Below are 21,061 nucleotides of genomic sequence, written 5' to 3'. Positions count from 1 at the left end.
GAATTTCTGCCTATGCTGAATTAGTTGTGCAAGACCAAAGAGCTAGCAGTTGCTGACGTTGGTTTTTGTCTAACCAAGTGACTGAAGTAAACACCAGTGTCTGAAATGTGCCCCGATGTCTGAGACGTTTCAGCTGCTGTTGAAGATCGCATTTTTGGTAAAGTTGTCTTTATTGAAAGAACAGCCTGTAATGAAATGTTTAAGCTGGTGATGAGATACAAGTAGTTTTCGTTGAGGTTGCTTTAGTAATTACCCATTTAGGTTTTTAGATAAAGCTGAGTTAATGCATTTAGGTTAACACACAGATTCAGCTTACATTTTAGATGTTGAAATTGTCTGCATTAAAGTCAGGATTCTTGTTTTGCATATTGATAATGTGGAGAAATAGGCAACAATCATTTGTCTAGCAGTGCTTGTTTCAGAGAATCATTGAAAGTTCAGCTTCTTCAAGTGGAATTTTTTTTTTTTGTATAAACAATGGAAATCAAACCTTTATTCACAGTGCTATTTTTCTTCTACTAATTTGGGATTTTTCATAGTCTGGTGTAGCTAAAACTTTTTAAAAATAATTTCTGCTTAGGGCTTCTGTTGAGTCACATTGGTCGTAGGCAGAGCAACAGAGAAATTGTTTAATAAATAATAGAATGCTTTTTCTTCCTGTTTGTTACTTTGCAAAGGTGCGCCTTGATCATACTACCCGGACACTGAGTTTTGGCTCAGATTTGAACTACAGTACTCGAGAAGATGCTCCACTAGGCCCTCAGCTACAGAGCATGCCTTCTGAGCAAATTAGAAATCAATTGACTGCTATGTCCTCAGCTCTAGCTAAGGCTCTTGCAGTCATTAAGCCTCCTCACTTACTGGTAAGCCATTTTAAGTCTTCTGAAGATGTTGACAAATTCTGACGTTTCCCCTGTGTGCCTTGTGTGACGTTTATCTGTTGCCTTTATGCAGCCTTTTATTTTTTTTGCCTTTTGTTATTTTTTTGCTTGTCTGATTCACTGCTCCAGGCAGTAGTATGTTCTCAGTGCAGTGGCAATCAGGATTGTTACTGCTGTCCCCTTTGCAGAATAAATAATTGATCCTTGAGGTGTTAATATATACAAATGTAGTGTAACATTAATGTATTTATTAAAGACAAAGTATTCTGCATCTGTTACATACTCATCTATTCTAATAGGTGTAAATTTTCTGGTTTAACAAGACAAGCTTGTTTTGTAGTTGTGAGATCATACTTGAAGGAGTTACTTGGTTTACCTTTCCTTGACACAGGAAGGGCAGTCAGCTGTCTAATGATTAATTTAACGTGACACTGCAAGGATTTGAGCAGGTAGTGATTGATGCTTTTGTACACTGGTTTATTTTCAGAAGTGTGTTGCTCTGTTTTTCAGAGCATTGTGGTAACAATCTTTGATCTAATTTGACAGTAATAACGGTCTTCATTTATATACTTGTGGATTAAGTAGAAATGTAAGCTAATAGCTTTGGTATAAAGTATTGAGTTTAGATTTTAAGGAATGTATTTTCTCAGATGAGATGTACATTTTCATTTTTTTTAGCCTGGTGGTAGTCAGCTATTTGTGCTTGTAAAGAAGAGTAAGTCATTCTTAAATGCACCCAATTAGTTAGTGTTTGGTCATAACTAAAATCATGTTAAAATGTACACAACAGGCCCGAGTAAATTGCCAGTGCTGCATATATCAGGTTTAGGATGTACTGAATAATAATTTACCCATAGGTGGACCTACAGAGCTAGGATTTGTTTAAAATTTTGCCAGCATTTTTGAAAATCCAAGAGTCTGCTTTCTTTATTCTTCCTGGAGAAACTGCTGTTGTGAAGAACCTGGAATGTAACTTCATAGTGGAATCTAAAAACGCAAATAAAAGATCCCACAACTCAAGAACTGTCCTGTCCTTGTCACTCCCTGTCCTCCTCAACTGGGGCTGTTGGCTTCAGGGTCGACTCACCGATGAGCTCACATTTCAGGTTCTCCAGAGCCTCCTAGGAGCAAGGTGTAAATCAGTCTCGGATTTCCAGCATGCTTTGGTTGTGGCAAGTTAAACCTTCACTTCTCTTAAAAGAGCAGTGGTAATTTTTTCTTTTGTTCCATGTTTATGAAGATTTCATAGCAAACATATCAAATATTTTTATATATGGAAAAAAGGCTGATAGCAAGATGTCAATGTTAGATTCTTTACGTGGTTTGAAATACTAAGTAATGTTCTCAAAATACAGACATGCAAAGTAGGACTGTATCATGATACCTTGCTTATGCTAGCATGAACATATATTAACTGGTTTATAGTGTTTAAAAATATTTCCGTATAAGTTTCCCCTAAAAAGATTTTATTAATGCTTGGTATTGGACGTATTGTTGGTTTGAAAGAAAAAACATGCTTTATCTGTACATTAGATAGAAATGACAAATGGGCTTATACTTGACATGTTAGTACAATTAGCTGAATAAGACATAAATGCTAGTAATTATGCTTGTAAAATTGGAGTACAGTATCAAGGTTAATACCACTCTGTGTGGTTAGAGAAGCTACAGAGCAAGTTGAGTTGATACCCTTTTTTCCTTTGCTGTTCAGATCAAAACTTTTCCCTTTTTTCCATGTGCTTTCTTTCAAATTTGTTATAATTCACAAAATTGTTAAATTCATCTAAAGCTTTTCATTTTTGTATTTCTGGCACCTCCATTTATCTTAAAATGCTTGCAGATCTGCAACAAAGTATGGGTGTCCCAGTGTTTTTGTTGAATGCCCTAGAAGTGACAGATGACTAAAAATACCTCTGAGCTAGCTCACATTTCAAGAGCAGCATGACAGAGGGAGTGTAGTGAGCTGGTAGGGCTGCAGGGTTTTGCTGCTTGCTGGGGCAATTAAAATAATGGGCTGGCACAGTTACACCTCTTCATGTGCGCAGCATGAATCTCTACAAGGAACTGTATAGGTACTCTGGAGGAGAGTGGCAGGGCGGTGAGAATTAAAGAACAGTCCATATTCTAGTGTCTAGAAGTCTAGTGCTTCTTATAATTTAAACAGTCTTATAGGCAATGTTTATACCGAAATTGCTGATGCATCAGTTTCTTATTATCTCACAGATAGTGCTTTGTGTCAATTACGATATTTTTCTTTTGTGTGTTTGGAAAAAACCCAAAACTTTAAAAACAAGGGAGCTTTGGTGCTCTACTTGTTAACACATGCAGAGACAAGCAAGGTTGACACTCCCCTTTCAGTTAGAACCTTAAATATCAGTAACATATGGGCATGCAATATTTTTGGACAGAAAAAGTGTGAAACTAAGATGTGTTGCAGAATATTGTCTTACAGACAACTTTTTGCTTGTGCATGTGGTTCTAGTCAGTTGACAGTATCTTGTATGCCACTTGGATTCGATTTGCCAATACAGTATATTTCCATGCACTTGGCAGGTTTAGAGGATAAAACTAACCTTGAGTTTTCTCTGAGAAGCATTTGCTATGCTTTCTGCCTTTTTAAAGAGATGCTATGTACATCATTGTCTTATTCTTAATTTCAATTCAGCAAGAAAAGGAAGAACAACATCAGCTGGCAGTCACCGCCTTCTTAAAAAATTCAAGGAAGGAGCATCAGCGTATCCTTGCACGTCGTCAAACTATAGAGGAAAGAAAAGAGCGCCTTGAAAGTTTAAACATTCAGCGTGAAAAAGAAGAACTAGAACAACGTGAAGCAGAATTGCAAAAAGTCCGGAAAGCTGAAGAAGAGAGACTGCGCCAGGAGGCAAAGGAAAGAGAGAAGGAGCGTATCCTGCAAGAGCATGAACAAATCAAAAAGAAGACTGTTCGTGAGCGCTTGGAGCAGATTAAGAAGACTGAACTGGGAGCCAAAGCATTTAAAGATATTGATATTGAGGTAGACAATTTATTATTGAAGCTTTGAGTTATTTTTTTATGCTTCTGGTGTTAAGTGCTAGGCTGCCTGAAATTCATGTCCTTTACTAGTTTTATACTGTAGCTGGTCTTATAAACAGTCTCTCTTAAAAATGAGACAGTTTGACACTTAAGTATCTTAATTTGTTCAACAGTGTAAGTAAAGCTGGATTCTGAGTTTGGCTAGGACCTTTTTTACCTGGAGGAATTAAGTCTAGCTAGTTGGTTCCCCCCCTGCCCCTTGTTGCTTGAACAATATCTGAAATACAAAACAGACCTTCAGATCCAATTCTGTAGTATCTGGACTGTGTCTCAATTGAAAAACTCTCCAAGGCATGTGTATCTTGATTTTAAAAAATGCAATACAAGTTACCCGGAAGAGAGGAAAAGAAACTGAGAAAGTTTCTGAAGAAAATCAGTTTAAAAGTTCAGGGGAAGATTGCAGAGAAGTTTAAATAAATAAACAAACCACATTTGTAACAGAAAAAAATGTTTATTTTCTAATGATAACTTTACTTGGTTGTAGGATCTTGAAGAGTTGGATCCTGACTTCATTATGGCTAAACAAGTTGAACAGCTTGAAAAAGAAAAGAAGGAACTCCAGGAACGGTTGAAGAATCAGGAGAAAAAGGTACAAAGTAGGAAGGGTACAAAACAATGTCTATACAATGCTTTAGTTAGTGATTGTGAACTCCTGTATTGATACATAAATATATATGCACATATATAACATTGGTGTTGAAAATGTTATTGTATGAAATGAAAAAAAGGTAAACAGGTTAAAAACCCATTTAAAAACTGATTTTCTAGTATCAGTGCACAAATCTTCTGTATTTAATGGAGTTGATTTGAAAATGGACCCTTAAGCTGTGTGTGAACTGAATATTGGCTGGGAAGACTTGTAATTCAAAAATGTTCAGAGAGGATTAAAAATGCTTACAAAAGGTGAGCCATTACAGAGAAGCTAAATTTAGTTGTATTAGTCCTCACTGAAACAGAAGAAATTCCACTACTAGAGCCCTTCTAGATGGCAGAATAGAGTCTGCCTGAAACTGGAGTGACTATAAGTGTGAGAAACATGTTGTCCTAGTAAACAGAAATATATATATAACCTGGTCAAGGTGAAACTCACCCAGGACTTCGGACAGTATTCAAGAATGAAGCAGAGGTTATATGATACAGTTGATAGTTCACTCAAAACTTTCTAGTATCGAGGCAGCTTTAATTTACTTTAAAAGGTTACAGCGAGGATTTTTTATGCTGCAGGCTTGTAAACCTCATGCTCATACTGGGCAAAGTAGCAGAAAATTAAATGGTAGAATTAGTAGTCACCTGGGTAAATATGATCAACCTGGAATGGTCAGCACGACTTCTGTAGAAAAATTATAAGCCAGGGCTTCCTCTTGGAGTTCTCTGAAGCTGTCAGAACAAACACAGGAGTGAGGATGGTCTGGTTGGTGTAACTAAGTTGGATTTTCCAAAAAGCTTTTTACAAAGAAATCTTAGCAGCTGTGGGGTAAAAGGAAGAATCTTCAAATGAAGTTCAGTTTACATAGATATTTTGTGTAGGGAAAGTGGGGAGAAAAAAATCCCCCAATCTTTAGCTTTACATATTAAATGATGGGCTCTAAACTTAACATTCTTAGCAGTGAGAACTTGGTGGTTCTGCGTCTTGAGCACTGTGTGCAGTTCTGGTCTCTCTCAAAAAGGACATGGTTGAACTGTAAGTTTGAGAGGAGGCCAACAAAAATTATCAATGCTTGGGTTGGCTTCTGTGTGAGAAATGTCTATAAAGTAATACCCTGACGTCCAAAAGACTTGTGGAGGAAGGATGTGGTAGCAGTCTAGGAGTGTACCTGCTGTAACAGCTGATGATGGGGGAATAGTTGTTCTTGCAGTGACTGCAAGGGATAGTGAACTAGGAAGCATCAAGTGAGGCTGGTAGCAGCTATGATCAGAACTGTTCATAGGTAGGTGGGTCCTCATGCCGTGTGCCAGACACGCAGGAGTTCTTCCCAAAGTACATTGTTGTATAGGAAGAGCGTCTTCGAGTTCAGAAGGACGAGAGGAGAAATCCACCTCTAGATGCCTGCTAAATACAAAAAAACCTCCACAGGAAGTGCCGGGAACTGAAAATTGATGATGCTGAGAGAGCATTGTATATATGCCTGCCTCTGTTCTTGCCTCCTTGCCTAGCAGTGCACCAGTGGTAGAGGCAGGTTCTTGCTTAGCTGGACCTTTGACGTGGTCCAGTGTGGTTGGAGAAGTCTCCACATATCGGGGTTTTCTTTGGGGATGCTGAAGATTGAGTCTTCCAGGTTCGGTATTTACATTATGACATGCTAAAGGTATGTTATCTTTATTTAGATTGACTATTTTGAAAGAGCGAAGCGATTAGAAGAAATTCCTTTAATAAAAACTGCATATGAGGAGCAAAGAGTGCGTGACATGGAGCTGTGGGAGCAACAGGAAGAAGAAAGGGTAAGAATTTTTTGTTCCGATGATAAAATCCATTAGCAATGAATGAAAAATAGTGTGTTTTGCACTTATTTTTCCCTAGCTCAATCCTAGGGAAGAAGGGAAAAAGTTGATACGAAGAATGAAGTGTTAGCTTTGCAGTTTCCTTGTGCTAGTGGACAGCAGTATCTTCTGTCTTGGATCTGAAAGAGGAAAAGAGAATTTCTCTTTCTAGTGGCTGAGGTAGATAGAATGCAAATATATAGTAAGATTTTGATTTGTAATAGTTCGTATATTTTCTGTTTTTAGATCACCACTTTGCAGTTGGAGCGCGAGAAAGCCCTTGAGCATAAGAACAGACTCTCAAGGATGTTGGAGGATAGAGATTTATTTGAAGCCAGGCTCAAAGCATCACGACGAACAGTTTATGAGGTACACAAGATACGGTATTGTAATAAAATATTCCCCTGAAGTGAGGAACTAAACTTGTGACCCAGTGATTCTTCATGGAAACTAGAAACAGATGAGTATCTAGAATGGCTCACAGTTACGGAATTCTTTATTTCCTGTTCTGACTAAAAAAATAAATTTGTGCATCCATTCATAGATAATATCACTTACCATTTTTGACAACTTCTGGAATAGCTAATATGGAAAACAAAAGGTAAATTATTTCTATACAGCTATTAGTAAGAGAACATTGAGTAGCATATGAGCAGCCATCTGTATCTGTACAAGTGCTTGGACTTACTGTGGTGATGGAACAATATTGACAATAATATTGAAGCTGAGAAATAGATAGAAATACTTGTCTGTTTTTTTTGAATCTTTGTGTTTGAATCTGGAAATTATTTTGGCATTTCAAGAATTCTTCCAGTTATGTTTTATGTTTGCAAAATTTAATAACAAATTGGTGCATGAGGGCAGGGAAAAACTGCCTTTGTTTCTTGCTCTACGTATAAAAAAAAATCTACATTTGCTGAGGCTGTTCATAGCTTTGATTATTTGGCTATGTTGCAGTAATAACTGGTTTAAAAAAAAGAAAAAACAAAAGAGCTATTATGTTAAAAAAATGAAGAAACTGCAGATGATTCTTTGTAACTATATAGGTAACTTCAGGTAATGTATTTTAGGACAGGTAAATTATTGTTCAGGTAATTCCTTTCCTGAAAAAGCAGGTGAAGGACTAAAATTATGCATGGTGATTGTTTTCCTCCTAAGTAGGAGTATGTTCCCTTATATGAAATCAATTGCAGAAAAGTTTGAAAAAGCAAACAGGTAGTTGTTTTTCCAGTGGAGCAAAGTTAATATGTTGCAGTTGGTTTGTGTTTCTGAGCAGCTTTATTTAGCAATTTGTGTAACTGTCTGACTCTTTAAATGTTAAAGGTTCTGGTGTTTTCATGTGTATTCTTTGTATTTCAGGATAAACTCAAGCAGTTCCAGGAACGGTTAGCAGAAGAGAGGCGTAACCGTTTGGAGGAACGGAAGAAACAACGCAAAGAAGAGAGGCGCATTACTTACTACAGAGAAAAGGAGGAAGAAGAACAAAGATTACGAGAAGAACAGCTGCTTAAAGGTATAATCGAAAGTGATTATTTTACCCTTTGCATCCTTGACCCATTCCAGGTGTGTATGCAGCTAACTTCTGGTTTCCCTGTTTCATGATACTGGAGGAAGTCTTTTCACTTTCAGTCAACATTGAAGACTGTGTTCATTGCTGGTAGATACTGTACCTTCCCATTTTACCTAATGCACCTTCTGAATGCTTAGGTGTGCAGCACAGAGGTGAAAGTAAAGCTTTGGAGGAAGAAGGAAAAGTGAATGCAGATGAATGCTTCCTGCCCTCCACTCCTCCCAGACAGAGGAGATAAAGAAAGGGAGGCTAATGAAGAATTAAGTCTTTGATTTTAGTTGTTTACTTCGAGTTCTGGCCACTTGTTTGTGCACATCTTAAAGAGAATAGAAAGGAAATGTTGGTGTCAGATGAGAAACTTGAGAATTGTAAGCGACTCGCACAACTTTCTTTGTGAATTGCATTGTCTGGTAGGCTTTAGAAGAGAAGAGGTGCTAGGCATCCTGTAAGGTAAATTTGTGTCCTGCTTGTCACTTGGTGGATGAAGATTTTTATGTATCAGAGTTCAAAATTGTGCAGTACTTAAAAACCAACCAAACAAGCAAGCAGTCCTGAATATCTAATTTCTGACACTGCTAACTGATTTTTTTGTTTGACTTTTTCTAAGGAAGGGATTCTCTACCATGCTTGAGAGTAGTTACCAGTATTTTAGCTGGCTCATTTGTGGTCTGTACATCAAATTAACATATGGGTATTGGAACATTTTCTTACCTTTCTTGACAGGTGTTGTTCAAGATGTCATATTAACGGATGTATCAAGGTTCCTTTTCGTATTCCTTTTGAGTTAGGATACTTCCAGAAAACAGGTTCTGTGGTTAGTTAAATGCATCTTGTGAAATGCTTGGATTTTTTTTTTTTTTTATTTTGTAATAAGGAGTTAAAAGGAGAGAGATTGTATTTTGTAATGCTTCTGTGGATACAGATTTTTATTGGTAATAACGTTCTATTTATGTTTCCAACTCTGCAGAGCGTGAGGAAAAGGAACGCATTGAGCGTGAGAAACGTGAGCAGGAACAGCGTGAATACCAGGAACGTGTCAAAAAACTGGAAGAACTGGAGAAGAAAAAACGTCAGAGAGAAATGGAGATAGAAGAAAGAGAGCATCGTCGGGAAGAAGAAAGGAGAGGTCTGGATGACCCCTTTTCAAGAAAGGTAGGTAATACCTGCAGGTTTGTTTTCGTTCTGACTGCTCTTTCTTCTGTAGATCATTTGAAAGATGATAGCATTGCTAAATAGTAGGTTGGGGTTTTTTTTAAGTTGTAGCATAGCTGGCTAATTTAATAGTGAAATTATTGTCACTTAGTTTCAGCTCACTGTTAGGATCTGGAATATATAGTTTAGTAATAAAGTCAAACAAAGAAACTACCAAGAGATCAAGCTGTTTAAAAACTAAACTAATAAATAATAAAAAGAATATTGAATAAAATTTTCTTAATGCAGAACAAGGAAAGCTATATTGGAAGCAAGTATAGTGACTCATGCCAAAATTAGAAATTAGAGTAGATACTGAAGCGAAATCCCAGACTAAACATAAAAGCATACACTTATATTTTATAAAAAATACGCAGTAACATAAAACATAAAAACAAGAGGTGTGTGCAACTTCCCACTTACAAATCTAAGTATTGGGGAAAATCATTACCCCAATCCAACAGGAAAGAAACCAAAAGTTATTTGCAAATAAACATTTAGTGATATAAAAATGTAACTGAACACCACAAACCTACTCTCTTTTTCAGGAGTTACCAATAAGAGGACTAGTTTTAAATTTCATCCACCATAGCCATTGTCTGTCTTTAATGCATGCTTCATTGAGTAACACTATGAAGATAAGTGATCAGAGCTTGTATAAATTGTTTTGATAGTCTATCAGGTAAATATTCATCACAGTCACGGAGTAGTGGATCTGTGAGATCTTGACCAACCTGTGTTATTCCCCGTAGTGAAGTGTAGACCTTGATGAGTAAAAACACTTTTCAAAGAGCAGTATAAAACTGGAATACTCTTTTGTAAAGAGGTTGGTCGATAATGTGAAATTGGGTATGGTTTAGCTAATTGGCTTATTGTGGTGGAATTAAGGAAAAAACTATGTTAAAATAGCTTAAACAGTTTGTCCAGAAAAGGGAAGAGACATTTTACGTTTATTTTAAAAAATTAAATTATTGCTCTGCCCTGCATCTAAGCAACCTGTGAGAATCACAGATACCTCATCTGTTCTGTGCATTGAGGTACTCAGAACAAAATGGTCTCTGCTACAGAGAGCTTTCAGTTTATTCAGTTACCTTTTATGATCTGATTAGAAAGCACCAAAGCAAATAATTCTTTGATGCCATTCCTACTGTCATTAAGCACCAGGAAAGTGAAACTGTTAGAACCTCTTTTTTGTGTTAACAGGTGTTACAGCTATGGATTACTGTAGCTGTTGTTCATACACGTCTTAGTGTATTTGCATATACCCTACCCTACTAGTAAAGTATGTGGCACAGAGGGAACCAAACCATATTGGTTTTTAAATTGTCAGAAACAGTAAAGTTACTCAGTTAAGACCATACTTAAATTATTCAATAAATTATTGATAGTTCAGTATTCTCTACAGTGTAACAAGGGGAGTTTTTAATTATATGCTCTGAAAGGAGTAAATTATATGTTGAAAATGTTAAAGTATTCAGAGAGAATGTTCCCAATTTCTTTTAACGCACAGGAATCTCGTTGGGGTGATAGGGAGTCTGAAAGCTCCTGGAGAAGAGGTGGTGAGGCAGAATCTGAATGGCGACGAGCACCAGTGGAAAGGTAATCATTGGGTTACTAAGGACCAGTTGTATTGGACTCAAAATACGTTTGTTGCTACTGCTAAAGCTGCACTAACTGAATATTATCTCATGCTTCTACATCTCTGAAAGTTACCTTCTGTTAAAAAATTGCTTTGTAAGGATCTCAAAATGAGAGAGAGGTTTTATCTTGGAACTGCATTCAGGTAACATTCCTGTTTTATTTATCTTAGATATGTGAAAGCTAGCAGACACCTTTCTGCATGTGATAAACAACTTGCTTGTTTTCTTTTTTAAATTAAAAATTTCTGTCCCACTCAAACATTGGTGTCAGTGGTATAAATACAGAGTGGGGAAGGATGACAAGCAAATGCAGGGTTCCTGGATGATAAAACTCTTCGAGATTTTTCTATTTAGAAAATTGACAGTAATGTATAAGAAAAGTCAAAATTCAGAGTCTTAAACTATTCAAGTCCCAGAGTGAGTCATAGAGCAGAAAATACGTGCTATAAACTAAAAGTTCTGAAAGACTGTATTGAACAGAGAAGGAATATTCTGAAGGTACTTCTCACCTTTTTAAAAAAACCCTGCTTGCTCACATCTATGTATTTTAGGGGATTTGGATATGTTCATTAATAACGAAGACTGTTTATACGAAGTGTAGCAAATAAGATCTTTAACATTTGTCCATCCCTCTGCTCCACAACTGGATGAGTTGTACCTAACACATTTCTGATGGTGCGTGTCTAGTTGTTCTTAGAAGCCTGTGCGGATGGAGATACTGCCACTTGTTCCAACTGGCAGTATGTTTTAGTGCTTAATTAGCCTTCCAGATAGATAGGGGGGGTTTTAATTTTTTTTTTTATATATATAAATGTCTAGCCTTAATTTCCAGTGCAGCAATTCAAATCCATTACAACTAACTCTGACTCCAGTGGAAGAAAATAATTTACTCTATCTCTCTCTAGTAATTTCTTCTAACGTATTGGAAGAATGTGATTTCTTGATAAACAAAATAGTCTTTCAGTCTTTCCTTAAAAGCTGTGTTGCCATTTTTGGTAGTGATCCACTTTCTCCTGAATTGCGAAATCAAAACTTGGATGAAACTCCTGGGTGAAGCCTTTAAGGATTAACATACTGCAGAAGTGTTTAATGCATCTATTTATATGCTTCAATGTGATTTTTTTTCCACACAGAATGATACAGGTGACCCGTATTAATTTTTTGATCATTGTATCATAGAGTTTTTCTGTGTAAGTTTTGTCTTAGTCATTTATCATTCAACTTTTTAGTAATTGAGCTCAGTGACTGCTAAGGAGTTAAAATTAGGTGTATTTTGAATTATTATATAGCATGTTTGGTAAAAATTTCCTTCTTTTGCTAAAAGGAATATACTGAGGAATACTAAAAGGAAATACTGATAGCAGTCAAAATTAATATCTCTATGGAATTTTAAGTAAAGCCATGTTTCTCAATTATTTTCTTTTTACTGAACTTAGGAAATAGCAAAGTAGAAGCAGTGATGCTCAGACATAATTGCAGAAGAAAAGTCTAATTCTGCATTCTTTAGTAGCCCCTAGTCTACCTTCAGTTGGATTTTAACTCTAAAGGGAAAATGTGCTGGATACCAAGACAGCAGTGCAAACCTAACTGTGAGTAAAGTAATTGCAAACTGTATTTCTGAATCAAGTGATAAAGGCACTAACATAGAGGACAGAGCATCAGATTTAATTTGCAGCATGTATCTAGTTGTAAGTACAGCTATTGGATATATGCATTAAAAAGTCCTTAAGGATGCTAGTACAGGAAGAGGAGCTATAAAATTTGATTCTCAGTTTCTCACGGAAATGGCACAGTCTTGGCGTACATGCCATGCTGGTACACAGGTCCTTATGGCCACAGAGCAAACAATTGTACTGTGCAGCAGTCCCCAGAGTGCTGGAGTCCAGGTGATGTTCTCAGTCTTTTCTATACCATGGTTCTAGTTACAAGATACAACAGATTTTACAGAAAGGTAGAAAGTCCAGGAAAGGGCTGGCTGTCTCTTGGACAGCTAGTGGCTTTGTTATGAATTAACAACTAGACTTTATTTGCTTTCTGTACTTGACTGTGCAAGAAAGGTAGTTATTGTAAGAAAAAAGAGGAAAATAAAACTAATGATGTAATCTCATAAGGAAGAGAATAAAGCTTTCTGATACAAAAAAATATTACAAATATTGTGATTGCAGGAAAAAGAGGTTAACATAGAAGTGCTATGTAGGAGTTAAATTAAAAGCCAGTTGATTTAGTAGAAAAAGTAATTTTATGGAGGTACCTCTTATTCTTTCCCTAGATGAGAGAAAATCCATAAAATGCTGTCAGGAACTGGGCACTTGCTCATTGAAACAATGAAATGGCAACTAATACAGACCTGGTATTCATGAAAGGGGGTGGGACAGTGCTGCTGGCTGCCACACTTGGCACAGCTCATTAGAGTTGCTGCTGCCACAGATCACTGTCCCAAAGGATCAGCAAATCCTGTGTGCTTCTGGTCAAGAAATACTGAAAGCCAAAATGTATGGAAAAGGGGGGAGTTGACCTCTAGTTTATATCTGTGCTGTTTGTGTCTGAGTTAAGACAAGCAAAGAAAAAGTTATAAACCTGTAACAGTGATAGTCACTACAGTGTGAACTTTGCCAGCAAGTTTCTGCTTTTTTTGGTAAAGCTGTCTGCATGCTTGCAGCTCTCATAGATCTGTGTGTAGGGTTTTCAGAGGTTGTTGAAAAACGGGTTCTGTAATAGAAAGTGGATTGCATGACTACCAGTGACTGCCATTCAATAATATTCTTAATATTCATGCATCCCACTGTTACTAATTTATCAGATGCTCTTTGCCTCTTAATTTCAGTAAACTTTTAAAGTGGGAGTTAGGATTTCTAAAAGAGAAGGAAGGACAAAAGCTGAAATAGGAACACTAAAGTTGTCAAACAAGAAGAAAATGTAAAAAACAACAGAGGCATAATTTCGCCTGTAACTAATAGTTTAAAATTAGAGTAGTAATACTTTAAAAATTGATTTAAAAATCCTAAAACCCTGAAACAGTACCTAAGTATGAATTAATTAAATACTTGTTCATTTGATGAACTTCATAACCATTTCTCTACATGTCTTTTATGTCAAAATAATCCAGTTTTTCAAAGGAGAAGATTATCCAATTTGAGTCTAAATGGAAGTTAACAATTTCCATGTCGTATTTTTATCTCGCAGCTCGATGGTAATTGCATTCTCCCTTATTCTTCCAAAACTAGGAAGTGGGCTGCTCACAATTCCTCGAATTTTGTGAGATGCACAGTTCTCGCAGACTGTTGCCTCTTTGTTCTCACCTCTTGGGGTCCTGTGTCTGCTGTTTTGTAGCAAGTTGTTGCTATTCTTTTGTTTACATTTTAGTGGCATAGTGGATTTCTAAACCTGTAAGGTTTTTTGTTTTGTTTTGGTTTTGATTTTATTTTTTGAATCCATGAGATTCAACCCCAGTGCAGCTTCTCTTCTCTTGTCAAGCAGCAGATGCCAGTGCATCTCTGTCTCTATTCCTTGTTTCATTTTATTGCTGAGGAACTGGCTTAGGACGGTTAATTTTCTGAAATAAAGGAATCAATCTGGTGACAAAGCCAAGGTTTATGGTCTAAGTGTATGTGTAAACTCTGTAGATATTAAACTAAAGGGTGTGTCCAGAGAAGTGACAAGAGTGGAAGGCTCTATGGGTTGTTCAGCAGTGTGTGATCTTTTCAGTGTTAAAAACCCAATTATATTTCAGAGATTAACTGATTAGTCAATAGCCCAGGGAAAATTATCACCGATTCTTTACTTCCCACATACATCCTAGTAAGGAGAGTCGGTGCAAGCACTGACAGCCTGCCAGAGCCTGGTGCACCCTGCTTGCTCTCAGGCAGCAGCAGCGAATTGTGATCACAAGTTTACGACATTGTCCTGCTGTATCCAGTTGTGGAGGCTTGTCCGTGAAAGTATTGCCAATCTGTTGGGCTGGAGCTGTGCCAAAGTATATGAAAACGGGGATTGAATTGTAGGGTTGGCATGTGCATGAAGAAGAAGGGGTACGTACTTGATGGTTGTGGGATTTTAATACTGGTTCTTTGAGACTTAGCTTGAGTTTGTCAGGTTAGGGTTGGTGCAGAAGCCAAACCTCTTCTCTGTTGTGTTGCAGCAGATAACCGACAGGGGACTGTAGTATCCCCTTTGAACTGTAGTTTTGAAGGAGATGGTAAACTGCTCAGTCTTTACTGAAGCTGTAGGGACGATGACCCACCACTTTCCCAGAGGAATGAAGGTGATTAGAAGGTACATTTGAAAAATGCAAGCTCTGTAAATGTGTTTGCAACCACACATCAAGTGGATGCATTCAGAAATGGCCTTGAGGGGTTTGGTGCTGTCAATCGAATGTGTAAAGCTTTCCTGGATGTCAGCTTCTACATTTTGTTCATTCCTTGTGGTTTTGTAGAGATTGGCGTCGAGGAGAAGCAAGAGATGATGAAAGACCTTTCCGACGCGGGGATGATCTGCCCCGACGCGGGGATGATCTGCCCCGACGCGGGGACGATCTGCCCCGACGTGGTGCTGCAGAAGAAAAGGAACGTCCTTCTCTGGAATCCACGGAGGAGAGGCCACCGAGGCGTGAAGGGGATGAGGAGAGGCCACCGAGGCGTGAAGGGGATGAGGACAGGCCTCCCAGACGTGGATTGGATGAGGACAGGCCGCCCAGGCGTGGTTTGGATGATGACAGAGGAAGCTGGCGGGCTGCAGATGATGACAGGGGTCCCAGACGTGCTTTGGATGACGACAGGCCACCCAGACGTGCTTTAGATGACGACAGGCCACCCAGACGTGCTTTGGATGACGACAGACCACCCAGGCGCGGCCTGGACGATGACAGAGGCAGTTGGCGTGCAGCAGACGATGACAGAGGGCCCAGGCGCGGGCTGGATGACGACAGGCCACCCAGACGGGCTTTGGATGATGACAGGCCACCCAGGCGCGGGCTGGATGACGACCGGGGCAGCTGGCGTGCTGCAGATGACGACAGGGGTCCCAGGCGGGGGCTGGATGATGACAGAGGTCCCAGGCGGGGGCTGGACGACGACAGGATGTCGAGGCGTGATGATGACCGGGGACCATGGCGCAGCGCGGATGATGACAGGCTCTCCAGGAGAGATGATGACAGGGGTCCGTGGCGGAGTGGTGATGATTCAAGGCCAGGTCCTTGGAGACCGTTTGGTAAACCAGGTAAAATATAACTATAATCTTCCCTCCAAAGCTTGTGTTAACCTGGTAGATAATGGTTGTAATGTACTTGGTGCCAGAGATGGGAGAATCAACTCTGAAAGTGTCTAGATTAATTTGGCTAATGTGGATGCTCCTTTACTTTGTATAATTAAAACTTTTAATTTGGTTGAATTAAAAAAAAAATACAGCAGTGTTGGTTGCTTGCCTGGAAGATACCTACAGGTCATGTAGTAATGCTGGTGATTTACCCATGGGCAAAACCAGAATATACAAGTTGAATGCTCTGGTGGGAAATAAACATTCCAAGTAGATTAGCACACCTTGGGCTCTTTCCCAGCCCCTTCTCTATGTCTGAGATGAACCTCCTAAGGAGGATTCAGATACAGTGTTCAAGTGGGACTGGTTTTGATACGTACAGAGGCATTCCTGTTTTTACCATTCCTTTTTTGCTTTTGTGTCTACCTTTCTTGAAAGTCCTGCTTTGAGCAGGAGTTTGGACTAGTGTGACCTGAGGTCCCTTATAGTCTGAATTACCCTATTCTTATACAGTTTCTTTCTAGTCTTAAATCTGGTTGATGGTGACTAGAACAACTGTTTCTTATTCTTTTCAGAACTGTTGATGACATTTCAATGGTAGATATGATTTTGATTTCCTGGTTCTCATTCAGATTTATGTATTCACAGGTGCCACATCAGCTTTTACAGACATTAATTCTGTAATCCAAACCTGTAGAAAAGTTACTGTAAATCTCAAAATTCACACTCCAATAGCTTTCTTCTCTTTTCTATTTAAAGACAAAGCAGGCTGCATAATAAAGAGCTCCCATTCATAAATAACTGAATGATATTGCAGGAGGCACTGTGTAAATAGATGGTAGATGCAGTCATATTTTAAAGTAGTGCTTTAAAGTAAGTTCTTAAAAGATTAGTTTGCCTAAAATCTCACTTGTAGATTTTCACAAAGGAACCTGCTGTCTAAGCTACCCTTTACTTCTTCCTGCGCTTGTTTTGCGCAAGACCCGTGAGGAGTTTGTAGTTTCTGACTGAAAAATGCAGGGTGTAATCAGCTCTGCTGAACTGTTACAGGTAGCCCTGATAGGGGAGGTTTATATCACTGTCTTTCTGTTAAGCAGTTTCTGCAGTGTTTTGTCTATGGCTCCCACTCAATGTGCACACTTTTCTCAAACATCTGGAGTTGGATCCTCAGGGATCAAAACTTGAAGAACCAGTTTCTGTGAGGGAAGTAAAGGTTTCTTTGTCTACAGAGAGATCAGAGGTCAGCCACGAATTCCTTTGACTGTGTTTCTTACTTCTAGGGGGATGGAGAGAACGAGAAAAGGCTCGTGAGGACAGTTGGGGGCCTCCCCGCGACTCCAGACCTCCAGGAGACCGTGAATGGGATAGAGACAAAGATCGTGATGAAAATGAAAAGGATCGTGAATTTGACAGAGAGAGAGATTTTGATCGAGATGATCGTTTCAGGCGTCCCAGGTTTGACTTCCGTGTTTAAATACTTCTAGAATGTTTCTGTTAAAAAAAAAAAAAAAAAAAAAAAAAAAAGTGCCCTGCTGATAAATAATATGACATTGCAGAGTGAAAGGAACAGTGGTTGGTTTGTTTGAAATTAAGTACTCTAAGGGAGTAAGTGGATAGTGGCATTTTGGGGCCTTTTTGGGTTGTTATTTTTAAGAGGACGTTAACTACAGAAGGAATTCCAAAATGCTTTACTGACTTTTTTTTTAACCTGTTACCAAGAGAATTTCGTGTTACGCTCCAGAAGAACAGAAAAGGTTTTCAAGTATGGCAGTATGTTAAATAGAGACCCACAGGGCCTGAAAATACCTGTGTTGTGATTTACTGCTTCTTTCCACAGCAAAGGTAAAATCTTAACATTTAGTCTTATTGTACATTTTGAATGGCCAAAGGGATGACGCTGGTTGGAGAAGAGGACCAGCTGAGGAAAATTCTAGCTGGAGAGATTCAAGTCGTCGTGAAGAATGGGACAGAGGTGGTCGTGACATGAGAGATCGACGTACTGATGACAGAGATCCACCCCTCAGAAGAGGACCGCCACTCCGATCTGACCGGGAAGAACGTATGTTTATTTTAGTGTTCCTCAAGGTTTACATTCATTATGGGGGCCTTCGTGTTAGTCTGACAGTTCTAGGATGTGGGAAAATGGGAGTAAGTTGCATTTTCAGCTCCCTTTGCGTAAGCAAAGTAATAGAAAGGAGCTTTAGCGTAATTGAGAATTCTTCCTTGAATCTTAACTCTTTTTAGTTGTGCTCATAGTAGCATTTCACATCTGCAGTAGAAGAACAACATTTTAAATATGCAGTTTTCATAGTAAGATTATGTTCAGGGTGACTGAAATTCTTGTATTTAAATTATCAAGATAGATGTCCCAGAAAGTAATTTCTGGCTCATTTCTTAAAGCCATTAAAATATGAGGGAAGTATTTCCAAACAAGGCCTTACGGGTTTCACGCTACTAATGGTACTGACTTTGATGAATGACCTATTTTAATTACATACATTAACCTGTTTTAATGATGTACACTTACTAATCCTTTGCCGAGTTTTAAAAATAAGCACCAGCAAATACATTTAGCCTGAGATACCACATCTTCCCATTTTGGCTTTCTCAGGTTCAGAACCTCATTTGGTCTCTGCTCCAAAGGCACACGGGTGCTCCTGAAGGCACACGGGTGCTGTCAGGCAGCAGGTCTGAGAGCGCAGGCTGGGACAGAACATGTCATAAAGGATTTCAGCTGGCAAAAAGGCTGAGGGTTCTCAAATGTAGGGATTTTTTTGGGAAAAAAAAAAAAAATTATTTATGTAATGCATCAAGAAGTTTTGGTATTTGGCTGTCTGGTTTAGTATCTGACAGAGCTTTGTTCACACATAGCTGGGGTAGAATTCTTAACAACTTTTTGGTGGGAATGAACAATTCTACATAAAGTAAAGGATGGTGAGTGCTGATCCCAGCCGAGCCGTGTAATCGGTGCTGTTTATACTCTGATTTCAGTAGGCTGAAGAGTAATTTGCTGTTTTCTGAGACAGTGAACACCTAAACATTTTCTACAAGTGTTTTTAAGTCAGGATTTTTCTGTTTTCAGGGTTCAGTAGTTTCTAAGGAGAGACAATTCTGTGCATTTAATTCTGATAATAATAAGAATATGTATTTACATCATAAAGTCAATGTACATCAACAGAACATTCTTACTGCACTTGGGTTGCTTACAACAATCCTAAAACTGAAAAGAGGCTTGAGCAGTTCTGTTACTTCACTATGAAATTAAACTGTGTGTTTGCCTGTCATCATCGCAATACCTCTTGGCAAGGTTGACAATCGGTAAATCAGACTGTTGGTACCGGGCATATTTGTTTAAACTCTTGCAGGCTGCTGGTGGAGCGCGACAAAGTTGGTTTATTGTCTTTCTGTATTTGTAGCGAGCTCATGGCGGCGTGCAGATGATAGGAGGGAAGAACGTGGAGAGGAACGTGAAACAGTTCGGCGATCAGCTCCTGCTCCTGCTGCTCCTCCAGCTTCTGCTCCCCCACCAGCATCGAAAGATCGAGAAAGAGACGGGGAGAAGGAGAAAGGTTCCTGGAAAACAGAAAAGGAGCGTGAGCCCCTTCGCCGTACTAAAAATGAGACAGATGAAGAAGGGTGGACCACTGTACGACGTTAAGTGAAAATCACAGAGTTTAACCAATGTTTTAGCTTTGATTTGATCGAATCCATGGATATTTGTGCTTATAAACATTCTGAATTGGAATTCTTTAACAAATGTTTTGAGGTAACATGAAAGCATGAGCTTGAATTACTTACTCATATAGATTGATTATGCACAAAACTCACAGCAGAAGGTTGGAAATTGAATGCCAGTTTTTGAAATTTCAAAATGATGCTTATTTCATGGGTCATTTGTTGCTAAAATAAAAAGAAGCAAGCCCAACAGCTGTCTTGAGTAATGCTTCTATCTTGCACCGAAACAGGCTGACCTTTTTATTTTTAGTCTTTCTTAATTTGGAATGGGGTATTATCGTCACAGAACATGCATTTGAAAACACCTCTGTTCACACAGTAGAATTATTGAAAAAGCAGAGCTAAATCAATTTCCATAATTAGCCAAAAAAATAGAAAAAAATATAAAAGCCCTCTTTTACATAGGTATCTTTGAGGGCAGGCTGTTTCTGAGACGTATTTTATCACTATCTGAATTCAGCAAGTTGTTTAAATTTGGATTAAATTCAATAAACAGAACAAGCATTAGCTACACTGGGATATTTTCTGTAGATTTACTTGAATACACAACGCCTCTGAGGCCATTTTGCAGTCATCGTACCAGTAATGTATACTGCTGCGGTGTACAACCACAAAACGTCAAGCTTTCACAATTTCAGTGTTTTGGTAAGCATATGGCTATGTATTTTCCGTTGCCAATATCACATCTGCTTTTTCCATTACTGGATAATTCATGCCTTTCAAGGATTTATAAATATTGTCATATTTAAAATGTGTGGTTTTGGAGAAATTGTTGAATTTTCCCCCCATTCTTTGTCTTCAGGGTCAATTCTTTCCCTTTCCAAAAAAGTGATTTGTAGTAATGGCTGTGTTGACTTCAATTTTGGGGTGCGGTAACAACGATTAACTATCTGGTCATACTGAAGCCAACACAGAACTTGCTGCTGTGTGTTTCTTCAATGATAAATAAACAACTTAAGGAATTAGCTGCTACAGCGTCTTGATTTTAGTGACTTCCTGCAGTGTACATTAATGCAGAACAGCTGTTGAACAACTCTTTTCTGTATGTGTACCTGTTTCTGTACTGACTGAAGGAGAACGTGAGAATGCTTGGGGTAGTTTCTTCCTGAGAAACCTGGTGTCGTTTTAGTGTGTGTGAACAAAAGTTGTAATAGTCCTCTTGTCCTTTTCCTGCCCTTTCTGAGTTACCCAGCACTGGTAAGTTTCTCAGGAAAAACTTGCTCTCACAGTCATCTTCTGGGGGT

General features: G+C 38.5%; 1 protein-coding gene across 1 annotated transcript in view; it reads left to right on the top strand.

The window, feature by feature from the left end:
- Window positions 1-21,061, top strand: part of EIF3A (eukaryotic translation initiation factor 3 subunit A) — a 33,970-nt gene extending 12,909 nt beyond the window's left edge. Inside the window, exons 11-22 of the mRNA XM_074907825.1 lie at window positions 678-863; window positions 3,547-3,894; window positions 4,438-4,542; window positions 6,279-6,392; window positions 6,678-6,800; window positions 7,791-7,944; window positions 8,969-9,153; window positions 10,703-10,791; window positions 15,265-16,046; window positions 17,363-17,537; window positions 17,972-18,141; window positions 19,499-21,061. Coding sequence (XP_074763926.1) covers window positions 678-863; window positions 3,547-3,894; window positions 4,438-4,542; window positions 6,279-6,392; window positions 6,678-6,800; window positions 7,791-7,944; window positions 8,969-9,153; window positions 10,703-10,791; window positions 15,265-16,046; window positions 17,363-17,537; window positions 17,972-18,141; window positions 19,499-19,740 — 2,673 coding nt within the window. The 3' untranslated portion in view covers window positions 19,741-21,061. The remainder of the gene's footprint in view (window positions 1-677; window positions 864-3,546; window positions 3,895-4,437; window positions 4,543-6,278; window positions 6,393-6,677; window positions 6,801-7,790; window positions 7,945-8,968; window positions 9,154-10,702; window positions 10,792-15,264; window positions 16,047-17,362; window positions 17,538-17,971; window positions 18,142-19,498) is intronic.

Source organism: Athene noctua, chromosome 5 (assembly GCF_965140245.1).
Source record: "Athene noctua chromosome 5, bAthNoc1.hap1.1, whole genome shotgun sequence".
NCBI lineage: Eukaryota > Metazoa > Chordata > Aves > Strigiformes > Strigidae > Athene > Athene noctua.
Note: the sequence above shows the minus strand (reverse complement) of the source record. Positions and strands in the feature narration are given on the sequence as shown.